An 18,404-nucleotide genomic window follows, 5' to 3' on the forward strand; every position below is an offset into this window, starting at 1 on the left:
AAATGTGAACTTGACTTGGCATGGCTGTTGGTGTCAAATGGGTTGGTTTGAGTATTTTAGAAATTGCTAATACCCTGGGATTTTCACACACAACAGTCTCTAGAGTTTACACTCTGTGTGGAGGGTCTACAGGCTAAAACTCCTTATTGATGAAAGAGATCAGAGGAGAATGACCATGCTGGTTTGAGCTAACAGGAAGTCTATAGCAACTCAAATAATAACTCTGTATAACGTGGCGATCAGAAAAGCATCTCAGAATGCACAACTCATCGAACCTTGAGTTGGATGGGCTACAACAGCAGGACACCACATCAGGTTCCACTCCTGTCAACCAAGAACAAGAATCTGAGGCTATCATGGGCAATGACCAGGTGATTTTTTTCCCTAATCTTCAACTGTCCAGTTTGGGTGAGTCTGTGCCTATGATAGCCTCAGGTTTCTGCTCTTGGCTGACAGGAGTGGAACTCGATGTGGTCTTCTGCTATTGTAACTCATCCACCTCAAGATTTGATGTGCTGTGCTTTCTGAGATGCTTTTCTGCTCACCACGGCTGTAAAGAGTGAATATTTGAGCAACTATATCCTTCCTCACAACTCGAACCAATCTGGCAATTTTCCTCTAACCTATCTCATCAACCAGGCCTTTCCACCCACAGAACTGTTGCTCACTCAGTGTTTTTTGTTTTTTGTACCATTCTGTGTAAACTCTAGAGACTATTGTGTGTGAAAATCCCAGACGATCAGCAGTTTCTGAAATACTCAAACCAACCCTTCTGGTACCAACATCCATGTCACGATCAAAGTCACAGAGATCACACTTTTTCTTCATTCTGATGTTTGATGCGAATATTCACTGAAGCTGTTGACCTGTATCTGCATGATTTTTGTGTATTGTGCTGCTGCCACATGACTGGCTGATTAGATAACTGCATGAATGTGAAGGTGTAGAGGTGTTCCTAATAAACTGGATGGATGAAGCCTGTCCGTTTGGCCTGTAAAAAATATTGAATACTGAACATTTTGGTATTTCAGTATTTTTTTTATTACCTAACTATCTTTATAGTTACTGACGTTTATCTGGAATGTGTTAAGTGGTTGTAATTCATAATCACGGTTTAAAACATTGAGGACTGTTCTAATGCTAGTCATCTTGCTGCAAAATTGTGCAAAAGCTCATCCAGGGTGTTTTGTTCATTTCATGGATAAAAACTTGGAACATACGCATGACGACGTGTCACATTAATTCATGGCTTGATTAATGTGCAGGTTTTGCTGATGTGCATATTTTCCTATTTCTAAAGCAGATGCAAGAATTATATAACTGTTGCACAATAAAGATTAACAGATTTATATGTGTTTTTATGTAATATGTTCCTCACTGTTCTGTCTTGGCTGTGAATTTGTGGCAGGCTTGTTTGCATGGTCGTAAACGTAGACTTTTTCATTTTGAGCCAGTTTGGAAGTCAGCGTGCAAGCCGAACACAGCACAGGATTTCATTTTGGAGACTTCTTGGTGCGATGATTCATACCTTCCCCTTCTGTCATGGGTGTTTCTAGGATGTGGTTCGTAAAAGATCCCTTTTAGCACACAGCAGCACAATCAGAATTACAATCCGGACACTCCCATTTTTCTCTTTAAGACTGCTGTAATCATAATTAGAGCATTATCTTTAACCATGTGATCAGGCACATTCTGTTAAATCTGTCTGTAGCAGATGATATTATTAGAAATCATCAAAGATACTGTTGCTATGGAATTACTGTTGTTTGGTGCTTTCTTCTGGAAAGTTACAATGCTTTAATATTAATCATCACGTCTAAATCTGGAGTCTTAACGTGCTAGTGCTATTCCTCCTTTTAAACAACTAGCACACAGTAACATAAAGCTGTTTGATTATAACGCTGTGCCTCGTGCATCAGCAGTAATACAGAAGATTTTTTAATTACATCAGTTGATCAGGTGATGAACTGGACCACCTTATTTCAGATTTGTGTTGCACTTTGTATGTAAAATTCAGTGTCATTTATATTCCGTATACAAATCACCTCCACAGCCTGCATTACATTTTCCGGCACATTTATCAGAATACTGTGCTGCCGCTCTGATGGTTAATGAAGATAGACTTGTTTTATGTGTGTGCGTGTGTGTGTGTGTGTGTGGGGGGGGGGGGGGGGGGTCGGTAGGCTCAGATGTGCCATGCCAATAATTAGACCTGTAGCTTGTCTCCATAAACACCACCGTCCCACTGCAGACTCCCTCTAAACCACGCTTCCACCTGCTACACTGTGGTTTAAGAAGAATAAAACACTTCAGGATGTGAAAAATAATCAACGTTGGGGTCGAACATAGGGCTGCCCATTGTTATGTTCCCCCCCCCCATAACAGCATGTCCAATATTTTATTCCCTATCACTAAATAATCTGCATAGTTATAATGATCAATGGCTTTAGTCACTTTATTAGACCACGTGAAAACTGCAATGTGTAAATGGTGTGTGTGTGTGGGGGGGGTATTTTAATATCTTGGTGAGGACCTTATTCCACTAAGATAGGAATGTCTTTGAACTTGTGGGACTAAATAAAAAAAAATGCAGCTTTTATTTAAAAATGTAATACTACTACTACTACTACTACTACTACTACTACTATTACTAATAATAATAAACAAATGTTTCCTTTGTATTAATGATGTTAAAATTAGGGTTAGCTTTAAGTGTAGGCTTGCTGTTATAAATAATACAATATAAATAGTACATAAATAATAATGTCAATGTGTAAACGAGGGGTGTGCCTACAGTAGCTGTTGAGAGGTGTAACCTCGGCTGTGTTCTCATGGTCAGCCACCACACAATGAAAGTGAGGCGAGCAGATTCTACATTAAGGCTTGGTTCTTATAATTTCCTGCTTATTCTTATGTAATGACAAGCTGTTTAGCCGTTAATTCCACTTAAAAAATGTAAACGTGATCATTTGTAGCAGTGTAATTTCTGGAGGATTTATGTTTAAAATGAGCCAGAATGGGCAAGATGTATACGTTTATTATTTCCGTTTACATCAAGATTGTATTTTATCATTGTAGTTTAATGCTTTACGCATCATATCATGCATATTTGCCTTTGCTGCAGATTTATCTCTCCACATCCTATCATCTCATAGCACAGAGCACCTGGTAATCAGGACTAAATAAGCAGTATGATGATATGAGAATGAATTTATTGCATGCTTAGTATATTGGATGAGAGCATGAATAATATCATCAGCACAGAAGTCCAGTGTCAAATAACATAATGACATAAGCACAGATTCATCACAGCAACATGAGCCGAGTATAACAGAGCAGGATCTTATCATCAGCAGTGCAGCTCAGCGTGATTAAATGATGCAAGCTGAACTGGAGATGCAGAAAGATGAGAGTGAATAGTGTGTGTGTGTGTGTGTGTGTGTGTCTGTGTGATGAGAAACGGAAGCATACTGTACCTCTCCTGGTCTGCTTGATCTTAGGACTCAGCATAGCCGTCATCACTGCAGCCCTCACTCCCTGCTCAGCATATTATTCCTCCAGCTCCCTCTCTCTCTCTCTCACTCTCTCACTCTCTCTCTCTTTCTCTCTCTCTCCCTCTCTCTCTCAGTCTGTCTCGCCCTCTCCTCCTCTTCCTGCTCTGCCACAGCTCTCTCTTCTCCTTCACCCGGCTTTCCGTGTTCTCTCCAAAAACCACCGTTGTCCTGCTGACCTCATAGTGAAGCGGGGGAGGGATCCCTCATACGCTCTTACACACACGCTTACACGCACGCTTACGCACACCCTCATAAGCGCTCCACACCCACCCTTTGGTGCATTATTCATCCAGCCCCTCTTCACTGACCACTCAGTGTGTGTGCGCGTGGTATTACGACAATAGGCTTGACGTTTAATTGGCCACAGGCATGTGAGCTCAGCTTGGTTTGCTCTCTGGGGATCTCCTCTTGTTCTTCCCGTTTTTTCTCTCCTGCTCCAGCTCTCTCCGTTTTTTTTTCTCTTTCTTCTGCCTCTTCTCTCTCCTTCATAACAAATCTCCACTACATCCTCACCTTCCCTCACTTCCTCCTTTTTATCCTCCCTCGCTAAATCTGTTAGATCACAGATTCGTCACAGAGCTAAGAAGTGTCATGGAAAGAAGCGTGATGGAAAAATGGTCCCCTCACCTTATATGGCTTCTTTTAAACAAAAATATCTATTTCCAAGAATATCAGAAGACCACCTCCAGGATGGTGGCATAATAGCTCTTGCTCTGCTGGTGCAATTGAATCAACCGTATGGAGAACAGCTGCACCTCTTAAAGGCCGTGTGGGGGAGGAGACAACTGAAATGAGAGAGCAATAATGACTCCTTCAGCACTCGCACCCTTGTCAGCTGGCATGGTTCCCTCCATAATCATTTTAGTGCGAAAATTCAGAGGAATCAAATTAACCAAATATGTGTACAATATCCCGAATAACATGCAGCAAGATGAGTGTGACAGTTTTATAATTAATATTTAAAATATTACCATATTATGCCCTACCACTATAAGTTACCATAAGATGTCATACTACATTGGCAAATTATTTATTATGCTACATTGCCGTTTTAGACATTTGGTTCCCATGGTAACCTGGAAAGATTTGATGTGGCTGCTGAATGCTAAGTTATCCAACATCACATGATAATAAGGCTGCATCGCACAGGTGGACATCCAGGGAGGCGTTATGGAAGGAATGAAACACTGTTGTACTGTTATAGGAAAATAAAGCGTTCTCACACCAACCTTTCTTTTTTTCTCTGTTTGAAGTTTATAAAAGCAAAACGCAAACAAAAAACCGTAGCATGAACTAAGAAACTGGAAAGTGGAAAGTCCTCTGTCCTGAACACTTTCTCATGGCGGAAAACTTATTGACTGTTACAAAGCTTTGACAATGGAGACTTTTAAAAAAAAAAAAAAATGTTAAATAAACATCCTTACAGAAAACTTCGCCATGTCAATGTGTAAATGTTTATTTTTGTTAAATAATAACACTTTTTATATCCATTTAATTAATAGTCTTAGATTATATGGTGCACTGGCCATATAAGACAGACAACATGTTAAAATGAGGACGTTTATATACAGTTGTGCTTGAAAGTTTGCGAACCTAAAACATCATCAGATTTTCACAGAAGTCCTAAAAGTAGATAAACAGAAGCCATTAAAACAATTCAGATAAAACTAATAGACTTGGTTGTTTATTGATTGATTCATTTGCAATATTACATATCTGTGAGTGGCAAAGTATGTGAACTTTCAGTTCACTTACTTTGAGTATGTGGTGTGCTTTCCACCAATATCTGGTGTGCTTTCCACCAATAGCTTTCAGTATCTGGTGTGACCCGCTTGTGCAGCAATAACTGCAACTGAACGTTTCCGGTAACTGTTGATCAGTCCTGCACATCAGCTTGGAGGAATTTTAGCCCGTTCCTCAGTACAGAACAGCTTCAACTCTGAGATGTTGGTGACTTGGCCATTCCAAAACATTAACTTTATTCTTCTTTAACCGTTCTTTGGTAGAACGACTTGTGTGTTTAGGGTCGTTGTCTTGCTGCATGACGCAATTTCTCTTGAGATTCAATTCACAGACAGATGTCCTGACATTTTTCTTTAGAATTCGCTGATATAATTCAGAATTCATTGTTCCATCAATGATGGCGAGTCGTCCTGGTCCAGATGCAGCAAAACAGGCCCAAACCATGATACTACCACCACCATGTTTCACAGATAGGATAAGGTTCTTATAATGGAATGCAGTGTTTTCCTTTCTCCAAACATAATGCTTCTCATTTAAACCAAAAAGTTCTATTTCGGTCTCATCCATCCACAAAACATTATTCCAATAGCCTTCTGGATTGTCAACATGATCTTTAGCAAACTTTAGACAGGCAGAAATGTTCTTTTTGGAGAGCAGTGACTTTCTCCTTGCAACCCTGCCATGCATTACATTGTTGTTTAGTGTTCTCCTGATGGTGGACTCATGAACATTAACATTAGCCAATGTGAAAGAGGCCTTTAGTTGCTTAGAAGGTTACTGGGTTACTTTGTGACCTTGCAGACTATTACACATCTTGCTCTTGGAGTGAACTTTGTTGGTCTCCACTCCTGGAGAAGGTAACAATGGTCTTGAATTTCCTCCATTTGTACAAAATCTCTCTGACTATGGATTGGTGGAGTCCAAACTCTTTAGAGATGGTTTTGTAACCTTTTCAACAACTCTTTCTGAGGTCCTCAGAAATCTCCTTTGTTCATGCCATGATACACTTCCACAAACATTTGTTGTGAAGATCAGACTTTGATAGATCCCGCTTCTTTAAAGAAAACAGGGTGCTCACTCACACCTGATTATCATCCCATTGATTTAAAACACCTGACTCTAATTTCACCTTCAAGTTAAACTGCTAATCCTACACAGCAAAATCGCCAGTGTTGATTTAACACCCAGAGTGTTGAATTAACACCCTACAGTGTCCATTGGACTCAAATGAACACTCTGGGTGTTAATTCAACACTAGGGATTTTACTGTGTAGACATTCACATACTTTTGCCATTCACAGATATGTAATATTGGATAATTTTCCTCAATAAATAAATGAGCGAGTATAATATTTTTGTATTATTTGTTTAATTGGGTTCTCCTTATCTACTTTTAGGACTTATGTGAAAATCTGATGATGTTTTAGGTCATATTTATGCAGATATATAGATAATTCTATTACACAAACTTTCAAGCACCACTGTAAACATGCGATTTGCCTTCCAGCTGGAACTGCTGTCTGAGCTGCTTACACCTTCTGAACAATCAGTTTCAAGAAAGCCATTACTTTTATATTCATAAAAGTACATTACATTATAAGAACAGTAATGTTGTGATTCTTGGTCTTGAGACTACAGTTTTGTCATAAACTCGGGTGAAATTTTACTTGGTCTTGGCTTGCAAAGACTCAAAATATTTTTTCAACACCACCCGAGACCATAACATCATTTCCATGAACAAGTCATTTGTAATGTTCCCATTACAGTACAAAATGCAAATGTATATATCTGACTTCATGTTTCAAAATAATAGCGCTCATGTACTTGTAATTCCAGTTGTATTTGGTCTCAGAATTTGTAATAAAAACTTCAACAAATTCCAGCTTTTAATGCATTTACCTGCTTACCTGCTGTGTGCTTAAAGCAAAGGAAATGTGCTTTGATTGGCAAACTTGTGCTCTACTGCTTCCTGTTGCATTTCTGTATATATAATAGTTCACTATACTATAACTAGTAAACTCTGTGGGTGTGTCTCGATCAGCTCCATAGCTTCCTTGGTCGTGAATCAGCATGTTGTGTACACGAGTTGGGGCATTGGTAAGGACTCTGGCTAATACACATCGGGATGCTGATCATTTCCGGCGATATGACTACGTACTTGCGTTGTAAAACATCACCCAAAATTTTATATGTCAAGCAGGATTGTAGGCTAGCTACTGGATTTTTTTTTAAAAGTCATTAAACACATTAGACTTAAACAAATTGTACATTGGCTGAGCGTTCTCCCCCATTTAATTTTTTCGAGCTGAGAGGCTTGAGAAATCATGATGCCATTTCCAGTAAGAGAACATAATGAGCATCGATGCGTCCCGGTTTTTGTGGTGCATTGTGGGATATTTTTAGGGCGCAAACGTTTAAGTGCACTGGAAGGATTTTGCGATTGAGACAGCCCTTAAAATGGCTGACACACTGATCAATGCCCTGACTACTGAACTAGGGAGCTGATACCCCAAGAGACATACTTCAAGTCAATTCATTCACCTCACACACGCTCCCTAAACCCCCAATGCAATGATATAAAATAAGGTTACACTGCATTACTTGCTAGAAAAACAGACTATCCTTAGCATCTCTTATGTATGTCCTGTGTACGTAATTATATTACCAAAGGGATATCGTAGTTAATAATCCCTGGTCTCGATCTTGACAAGGCCTTGGCCATTTGTGCTGTTGGTCTTGCCTTGCCCCCTTGCTATACTCAGGCTTGACTTGGTCTCAATTAAGTGGTCTTCAACCCAACACTATGGAAGTGATTTGAAATGATTTTATTACCAGATACAAGCTAAGAAAAATAGTGAAATCAAGATAACTACATAGGAGCTGCTCTCCAAATAAATTGAAATTGATATAAAATAATTTAGCTGATATAAAAAAGCGGTTCTGTGTCATAGTATATCACCAAAGATAGCTGGCTAATGTCGACACAATTAGTCTGTAGCAACAATTATCTTGTGTCACTATTATAGTTACTGATTTCAAGGAGGGGTAAAAAGGTCATCACTTACATTATAACCAGTGTGTCAATTATGTTAATTAGCATTAAATCATGTGGTCCCAAATGTCTGCAAATGGTCAAAGGGCCAATAAAATTGACCTCAGCTTTAATTAGGTTTCCAAGATGCAAAATGCAAATTACATCAATGCATTTTTTTTTTTTTTTTTAGATCTTAGTTCACAGTGTTTGCTAACAATATATCTGCTTACTATATTGTATAGATTGATAATGCATAACTAACTTTTTAAACCTGAAACATATGAGTATTTTCAATGGACTCCAGGTTTGTCAAATTTAAAATATTTGATTTAGAATAAATGAACACAAAAACTCACTTGCTATTCTCTAAATAATTAAGCGTTCATATAATTATGAAACACAAAGTGGTTAGCAAATTCCCAGTGGCATAATATAATAAAACTCTGGGAAATATTATAGTAACGATAATGATAATGGCTCATGGCCTAGATGTGCACTGCTCCTCTGTGCTACATGTAGAATATAACATCATTATAATATACCACTATAATGATGATAAAAAAAATAAAAAATCCTGCAATTATTATACTGTTAAAGATATGCTATATGTGTATAATAACACACACACACAAAATATGCCTGCAGGATTTTACAAACTGCACCCTGGGTAAATAAAAGAAAACTGTATTTTCATATTGTTTATTATTACATTAGATTACAATGACAAATACACTCTTTTTAATTTTAATAGGAACAGCTGTACATCTGTTCATTCACGCAATTTTCTAATCAAACAATTATGCGACAGCAGCACAATGCATAAACGCATGCAGATACAAGAGCTTCAGTTAATGTTCACATCAACCATCAGAATGAGGCAAATCTCAGTGATCTCAGTGACTGTGACAGTGGCATGGTTACTGGTACCAGGCGAGCTAGCTTGAGTATTTTACAGACTGCTGATTTTCACACACAAGAGTCACTAGAGTTTAAACAGTAATAACTCCCTGTCGATGAGGGAGATCAGAGGAGAATAACCAGACTGGTTTGCGCTAACAGGAATTCTATGGGAACTCAAATAATCACTGCTTACAACTGTGGTGAGCAGAAAAGCATCTTAGAATGCACAACACACCAAACCTTTAGGTGGATGGACTACAACAGCAGAAGATCACATCACGTTCCACTCCTGTCAGCTAGGAACAAGAATCTGAGGATATGGTGGGCAGAGATTCACCCAAACTGGACAGTTGAAGATTTTCTAAATTTGGATGTGAACTTTAATTGAAACTCTTGACCTGTTTTTGCATGCCTTTTTCCTGCATTGTAATGCTGCCATGTAATTGGCTGATACCGGAATACCTGAATGAATGAGCATATGAAGCAGTATGCAACTTTCAGAATAGCTAAGGTTGGGTAAAGACTAATGGCGTGTAAAAGTGTGTGTCCCTCATGATTGTCAGCATTCTTATCAATTAGAGGGGAAATTGGTGTGAGTATGTAAATTCAGGGATAACTAACTGCAATCATACTGATTTGCACCTTGTAGACAGAGAGATCAGTGAGAGAAATGAGAAGCAGTAGCTTGGTGCAGATAAACGGTGCTTTAGTCATAATGCTGATTAGCGAACAGTATGAATGCAACAGTATTCATATTATGCAAGAGTCTTTGTACCTGCTGTTTGGAGCGTGAAACAGGAGTGAAAGCCCCAATTTACTCTCCTTCTCTCTCTCTTTCTCTCGCACCTCCACCCCCACACACACAATTTACACATTGCAGTTTTCACGTGGTCTAATACAGATTACACACACTAATGCAGATTATTTAGTGATAAGGAATAAAATATTGGGCATGCTCTTATAGGAAAAAACAAAACAAAACATAACAATGGGCAGCCCTATGTTCGACCCCAAAGTTGATTATATTTCTATAACAGCACATCCTGAAGTGTTTTATTCTTCTTAAACCACAGAGTAGCAGGTGGAAGCGTGGTTTAGAGGGAGTCTGCAGTGGGACGGTGGTGTTTATGGAGACAAGCTACAGGTCTAATTATTGGCATGGCACATCTGAGACCCATATATTAACGTGATCACTGCTGAACATGTGTGTATGTGGCTGTGAGGAAGTGAAGCCAAACATGACGACTGAGTTAAAAACTGCCAAGTTGAAAATGTATTATTAAAATTTTTACACTGGGTTTTTTTTTCTTGTCTAGCCTAAATACAAATCTCACATGTGGGTCTGCCTTGTTTCTGAGCAGTGCATAGCCGACGCTGTTTTAACTTATCATTGATTATATGTTTCTTTGTTAAATAACAGCACGGTTTTTAAGCCTTTTACTTGGATTATGTGGCGCATGCACTCTACTGTCAGAACTGCTCTTATAAACATTTTATTTATATTTCACCAATCAGCACTGTGGTTTAATAATGATTTCATCATGATCATGAATATATTCAGCATGCATTTTTATTCTTCACATAAATCGGAGCACAGTTTTTCTGGTTCACACATTGCCTTTATCTGCACACTGCTTCATCACCCTGCTCTGTGGAATTAGTCGTAATTAATGCAGCAATGATGGTTTTTCTCTGTACTGAGCTTCCACTAAGCCTTTTGTCCAGCCTGTCTCTCTCTTCTTTATACTTCTTGAGGCATTCACTACAAAGGCAATCCTTCCTGACCAAGTAGAGGCATTCTACCCTTTGAATAGGGTCCAGTTTCGGCGGATTTTCTAAAGGTAGTGGGTTGCACTTGACATTGAGCATGTGAAGGTTGGGCAATTTCTGGAGCCAGAGCGGTATTTGAGTCAGAAGGTTGTTAAAGAGCCCAAGCTCACAGAGCTCCTTCAGTCCTGCAATGAAATGTGGAACCGTCTCAATGCGGTTCATGCCCAGGTTGAGTTTCTTCAGGTTCCTAAGGAGGCCGAGTGTATGTGGGATCCCATAGGTGGTTAGCATGTTGTTGCACATGTTGAGGTTCTGGAGCTTCTGTAGGTGACCAATGGTCTCTGGGAGCTGCTCCAGATGGTTGCTATGCAGGTCTAGCAGGCGCAGGTTGACAAACTTATTAATTGTGTCCGGAATCTTCTTAATCATGTTGCGGCTCAGGTCCAGTTCATCCACATCACATAGTTTGAGGATACACTTAGGGAAAGTAGTGATCGCCATGTTGCTGAGCTCTAAACGGCGCTTGCCATCCATCGTCAGCTTCACGGCGTTCTTGGCCATCTTAAGCGTGATTTTTCGCCCTTTGGGTTCATTTGATTTCCTTTTACCCTTCGCCATTTGCCTTAGGAAATAGAAACAAATAATCTAGTGAGCGTTGATGTAGTACCACTGCCAAATAATACCAGTGCTTTTTTCATTCACATCTTGTGACTCATATACAGTATAATACTTGCAATATTTTATATTTCCAGACACTTTACAGTCAATATATGGTTTACTTTGAAATAAATTACAGTCATTAATGTATCTAGTGCACTACGAATATCTGCAAATTGTCTTTAGAGTCAACTCATAATTCATCTATATTTACAGACATGTGACAAATTAAAGGAAAGTTGTTATAAAGTGTAAGCATAAAGTGTAAGGTGTTGGGCCACCATGAGGTGCAAGAACAGCTTTAATGTTCAGATTCTACAAGTCTCTGGGACGGTACTGGAGGGATGAACACAATTCTTCCAAAAGATATTCCCTCAGTTAGTGCTTTGATGATGTGGTCGAAAGCACGAGCTAACTTATCTCTCCCAAATTCCAAATAGGACATTTAAAAAAATATTGCTTAGATTTGGTGATTTGTGAAGGTCATAGCATATGACCTCATTACATCATTTGCATCCTCATCAAACCATTAGGTGAGTCCTCATGTACAGTAGTTTGGATAGGGGTGGAGCCATCCTGGAACAGACCACTGTGAGTCTCAGGGAGTTTTTCCTGTTGCTTGCTCATTATATATATATGGATTGCTCAAATATTAACCTGCTTTCAGATTTTTGTGAAGCTGCTTCACGACAATGTAGTTTAAGAAGTGCTATACAAATAAAATGTAATTGAATTGAGATGTTTTATCAAAGGATAAAGGTGATCAGTCAGATTAACTTTGTATTGATTTGCAGTGATCCTTCACTTTAATGGAACAAGTGAACACACTTGCGAGTGCGTGGACGAGTGGACGATCATGCCAGCAAAACACAAATACCGCAAATACAGTATCACAGAGCCATCATTTTTTCCTTTCATTTGTCACCTGTCTCTATGTAGTTAATACTTCTAAAGCTAATTTTACTATTCAATATTTCTATTGAATGTAGTACACTAGATGTAAAATTAAATTGAAATAGAAGTAAATTGTAATAAACTGCCCTCATATTACTTTCCAATAGCAGAAATTTTCAGCGATTACATTTTTTTATTAATTAAAAAATATCACATGATACTTTTGATCAATTTATGGTTACATTTCTTGTTTAATGTTAATGTTGGTTTTTAATCCAAGCTAACTTTATGTGGAGCGTCTGCCATGCAGAGCCCTGAAGAATGAGCTATTACTATAGAAACAGTAATGTATTAGATCATGACTTACAGCCAAACTACTGTCAGAGCTGCTCTTATAGAAGATTAATCAACACATTCTGGCCAGTCTGAGAATTCAATTTGAGAATTGAACAGCTTTTGGTTTCAGAAGGAAGTTTTGTTTATTGTGAACCATGAGCTCAGAGGCTTTAATATCTGGGACAGGTTGAAAAAGGGGTTAGATTTTTTGTCATCACCGACAAATCCTTAAAGCATTTCCATGTCAAGTCTTAACATAAGGCAAAACAAAGCAAAACAACAAAAGAACAAGCATTCATACTATCAAATTCAAATTTTGCATTCTTACCTGCTGTTCCAGTCTTTATCCAGAGGCAGGTCTACCACCAGATAGTTTCACGTCTCTAGCTCAGAGAAGCTGCTATATCCTCTTTTAAAGCTGTGCCTCTATTCTTGAGACTTCTTCCATATGAATTATTCACAATGCAGTCTCACTAGCCTGTAAATAAAAACGATTTGCTTGCTTCTCCTTTCCAAGACAACTGGACCAGTGCTCTAGCATTATCAAAGCTGGCTGTGTTTTCTTCAGTAACCAGGCAACTGAAAGAATCTTGTTTTATTGTTCTCAGGGTAGTTGGAAGAATTTTCAGGGCCTGAAACTATGCTCGATTGTAAATGTAGATTGTATGCTAGATTGTTTCCTATAGTTTAATAATTTTTTAACTGATAATTAATTTATTATGAATTAATGTATTATGTATGTATGTCTGTATTATGTTTTTTAAAATTTTTTTTTATAATATGTCGATTTAAAAACTGAATTGGAATAACAGATATGAAGAAAAGACAAATAAAATGGTTATTTGGGGATATCTGGGAAAAGTTTTTATGCTTGGCTGAGGTGGTAAAGCATATTTTTTCATATTGTAACAAGTGTCTTTGACTGTCTCTTCATAGCTACTGTTACAACCACATATCACCACAGTATGTGGATTTTCAAAAAATATATAATTATATGTTATATATGATTATAATTTTAAAATGTAATAATTATGTTTACATACTGTAGGCTACATTATTATTATTATTATTATTATTATTATTATTATTATTATAAATATTAATATTGGAACAACCAGCCAAATCCTAAGTCACAGATTAGTTATACGTCTAAGGGAATTACTATAAATAATGAAAAGTTTGAGGGATGCATCAATCCCAATAATGGTATCAGGTATTGGCCCAATACCATGCTCATTTACTGGTACACATCAAAGATGCCTCAATACTGACAACCGATATCAAGTGATACTATATGACATAAGGCATATTTTACACTTACTGATGACAATCAATGCAAAGCAGACTGCACACTGTATATCGTTCTTGATGATCAGCTCCTATTCACTACAAGAGATTCTGACACAGTGAAAAGACAAACATACTTTACTTCCAGAGCGAAATATAAACTCACTCTTCTCCACTGCAAACCTACTCAGTACAGAAACGCAGCTGAGACGTGTCCATGATCTGTATTGCTAGAGTATTTAACAATATAAAAGCCCCAAAACTATGAATATGTCACGTGATGAACGGGCAGACAGATGCAAACGCAGGTAGAGGTGTTTATTAATGATCCGGGCAGAGAATTTCCAAACTGTAGGCAAAACTCAGAATCATTAAACAGGTAATAGTTCGGGCGATCAACAAACAGGATATAAGAGGCAGGACAATATCGGAAAACACTAGGCAAAACAAGGTCAGTAGCAGAAACACAAGCAGCGATACGAGCAGCTATGGTCGCAAACGCAAGGAATGGCGCGTATACTTCGCCGTGAGTGAGTGGAATGGAAGTCCTTTTGTACTGTTGCTGTGATTGTGCTGTGAATTGGATGCAAGTGTGCGTGATCTGGGAATTACAGTCATTGGCGGCCATGTTTGTCGGCCGCAGTGCAGGGTGGGAAATGGAATTTGTGGCGTGAGTCGAACCAACAGAAAAGACCAAGTTAAAATAACCTACTGAGTTATTTCTAAATATATTTAAATATAGAATTATATACGGGAGCACGGTGGCTTAGTGGTTAGCACGTACTGTATGCTTCACACCTCTAGAGTTGGGGGTTCGATTCCTGCCACAGCCCTGTGTGTGCGGAGTTTGCTTGTTCTCCGTGTGCTGTGGGGGTTTCCTCCGGGTGCTCCAGTTTCCAGTGCAAAGACATGCATGGGAGGCTGATTGGCATGTCCAAAATGTGTCCGTAGTGTATGAGTGGGTGTGTGTGTGATTGTGACCTGCGATGGATTGGTCCCCTGTCCAGGGTGTACCCCGCCTTGTGCCCCATGCTCCCTGGGATAGGCTCCAGGTTCCCTGCAACCTTGAAGTATAAGTGGTGTAGAAGATGGATGAATGGATATAATTATATAAACATTATATAAAAGGGACATGTGTGCAACCTCATTGTTTTACCCCAGGGACATGGGATATGATTAAATGGAGACAATTTGTTTGCCTTTAGTTAAAATAATCCTTAGGGTTGACAGTAATTTTGGCACATATTAATTCTAGTTAACAATGAATCTATTATATATACAAATCATGAACTTTATTATATGATATGTCTTCTTTGTCCTTGACTATATTAAATTTTCAGGTTACATTTGAGATTTTTGGTAGCCATTACTAAAAAATATATATATATATTTTTTACTTCCTAGAAAAGCAGAGTTAACTCAAACCTCGAACATGATTTTTTAAATGTCTGTTTTGACTGAGAGGCATTTAGAAAAGACACAACACATCCACAGACATCAACACACTTTCAAGATTGCAGCTCATGTAATTGTAGGACTATGTACATACATGTAGAGCATGCATATACTCAAACATTTAGGAATAAAAGATTACAGAGTGAAGTAGTTTTTTTTTTAAATACTGATATTATTTTTAATTCATTTTTAATTAACACAACAAAAAACATTCTGAATCATTATCATTCCTATAAACTCTTCTCGTTTCATTATACTGAATGATGGGAGACGTGTATCCTTATCTAAGGTGACAGGAATACACAATGAAAAGCTTATATTAATTAATTCGTTTAATTTAATTTAAGATTCATGTACTCATTACATTTTTGTTTCTACAGTTTTGTTTTTACAATTGCTAACAATGACTTTTTTCATAACTTTTTATACCTCTCCTGCACAAATACACAGCTTAGCAACTACCAAAACAGCACAAACACATAAAAAATCGAAACCCAGAACTCTGTATTGTATCGTCCGATTCTGGATTCGTGACACGATCTTCCTCCATACAGTGTGTTGGTCGTACCTCTGTGACCCAGAACATTTACTTGGGCTGTTTTTAGAAAGTTTATTTAGTTCTTAATAATACTGTTACTTAGCTAACTGCTATCAATTTTCCATATAAATCTCCTACCCATCAGTTCTGAAGCAAAAAAATATACACATTTGCTAATTGTGTTGTCGAAATTCATACTGTAGTGTTGCTGGTGGTAGAAATCGATTGAAAACGTATGCAATAATTTTGAAGACTCTAAATGCATTTTGTGTCAAAATGATAAAAAGTATTTACTGTTTAGTTCACATAGAGCGCTGTTGTGCTAACTGTGTGGAGAGTTTTGAAAACATGAACTTGGTAGTGAGTAATGTGACTAGCATATAATTGTTGATATATGAGGAGATGTTTATTTATTATTTTTAGAAGGAGTCTCCAGTGGGGGGCACAGTGGCTTATCAGGTTTGCCTTGCAACCCCCAGGTTGGGGGTTCGATTCCCACCGCTGTCCTGTGTGCACAGAGTTTGCATGTTTTTCCTGTGCTTTGGGGGTTTCTCTACTTCCCTCCCCCAGTCCAAATACATGCATTGTAGGCTGCTTTGGCATATCTAAATTGTCCATAGCGTGTGAATGGGTGTGTGAGTGTTAGGCGATTGTGCCCTGAGATGGGTTGGCACCCCGTCTAGAGTATCTCCCCGTCTTGTGCTCTAGATAGGCTCCAGGCTCCCACATGAACGCATATAGGAGACACAGTACAGAAAATGGATGAAAGGAGTCTCCAGTGTCAGCACTATGCAACAGTCAGAAGGAAACCTTTAATATTAAGTTTTCAGACACAGGAGAGTCTTCAGGACAGAGGACTTTGAGCGTTCCTGTTTCTCAGTAACATGACAAGCTGCATTTTTATCTTATTAACCTCAAGAGAGAGAAATAACAGACGCTGGTAAGGAAAAGACTGTTTAGAGCTGCTATAACATAAATAAGAACAGGAACTGGCTTGGTCTGTGGCATTTCAACAATATTAAACAAACTGAAAATGGAAAAATGTATTTGTTGTTCTTTAATAAATTAAATTGTAATTGTTAGTAAATTGAAGTGATATAAGTGGAATTAAACACTTCAGGATGTGTTGTTATAGGGACATAGTAATCTTTGGGGTTGTAACAATAACTTATTTTCCTATAACAATCCCCTAAGTGTTTTATTCCGTATAAGTACAAAATTATGAATGAAGTGGAAAAATGTTATTTTATGTAAGACCATAGAAATGTTGTTTAATTGTGCAGCTACATGCTGTGTGTGTGTGTGTGTGTGTGTGTGTGTGTGTGTGTGTGTGTTTGCACGCATGAACATGACAACTCTGTGTACATTGTAGTTGCATGTATGTGAAATGTGATCTGGATCTCTTGGGAGTACATTTCACCCACAGTCTCGCTCTCAGGTTTGTGTGTCAGTGTATCTGGCCAGTTTGGTTTCTTCTTTCTGCCACTGAGGAATCCATTACAACATCTCCTTATTTTCTCCATGTTCCATCTCTCATCTCCTCTGGTCAAAACAACTCGGACGGAAAACATGACGATGGAAACGGGTAAATGGGTCATTGTTTGGGCCCATGGAACGGAATCAAGCAAATCTGACTGTCCACTGATTCTAATAAAAATGTCCTAAAGTAAGACGAATGAGAGAAATACATGACCTATTTTAAGCACAATTAAAACCAAAGGCTTTTTCCATTTCACAAATGGATGTTTAGATGCTTAGACATAAGTCTATGATAACTGTAGGACATGCACATCAGTATAGTTATGTATATTTTTTTAAGAGTTCAACTGATAGGCTTTTTATTTATTTATTTATTTATTTTTTAAACAAGGAATTGTGTGTTGTTTTGTGTGTATCAACCTTAATATAACTGAGCAAAGGGTTACACCAGTCCACAACTGTGAATGTGGAAAATATACACCATAATATATTAAATCAAGTCACTGTTAAAAGCGTGTGTGTTCTTAGTCTCATAATGTTACTGTCAAAAAATTATTTGTGTGTTGGCTTGGTGCAACTTCCCACACATTTTGATGACTTGACTTAAGTTCCCAAGTTGTTAAATATTTCACATCAGCCTTTAAACGACTCCTATAATTTACACCCATGAGGCCATCTTGTACTGCTTGACATTTTGCTTATTCTTTTTAACTAAAGAAGTGGGTTGGTGGAAAACTAAATTTGTCTTTGAGACATC

The 18,404-nt window shown here is 38.0% G+C and overlaps 2 protein-coding genes across 3 annotated transcripts in view; both read right to left on the minus strand.

Moving 5' to 3' along the window:
* LOC128616633 (rho GTPase-activating protein 22-like) overlaps positions 1-5,104 on the minus strand; it is a 15,058-nt gene extending 9,954 nt beyond the window's left edge. For both annotated transcript variants that reach the window (XM_053639256.1, XM_053639258.1), the window contains exon 1: positions 3,477-5,104. In XM_053639256.1, coding sequence (XP_053495231.1) covers positions 3,477-3,519 — 43 coding nt within the window. In that variant the 5' untranslated portion in view covers positions 3,520-5,104. The remainder of the gene's footprint in view (positions 1-3,476) is intronic.
* Positions 5,105-9,755: 4,651 nt separating this feature from the next.
* lrrc18b (leucine rich repeat containing 18b) lies at positions 9,756-13,608 on the minus strand. Its single transcript, XM_053640129.1, has 2 exons — positions 13,217-13,608; positions 9,756-11,623 (listed from the first exon to the last, which is right to left on the minus strand). The coding sequence occupies exon 2, from the start codon at positions 11,617-11,619 to the stop codon at positions 10,852-10,854; it is 768 nt and encodes a 255-aa protein (XP_053496104.1). The 5' UTR covers positions 11,620-11,623; positions 13,217-13,608; the 3' UTR covers positions 9,756-10,851.
* Between the last annotated feature and the right edge of the window lie 4,796 nt (positions 13,609-18,404).

Source organism: Ictalurus furcatus, chromosome 13 (assembly GCF_023375685.1).
Source record: "Ictalurus furcatus strain D&B chromosome 13, Billie_1.0, whole genome shotgun sequence".
NCBI classification, from domain to species: domain Eukaryota; kingdom Metazoa; phylum Chordata; class Actinopteri; order Siluriformes; family Ictaluridae; genus Ictalurus; species Ictalurus furcatus.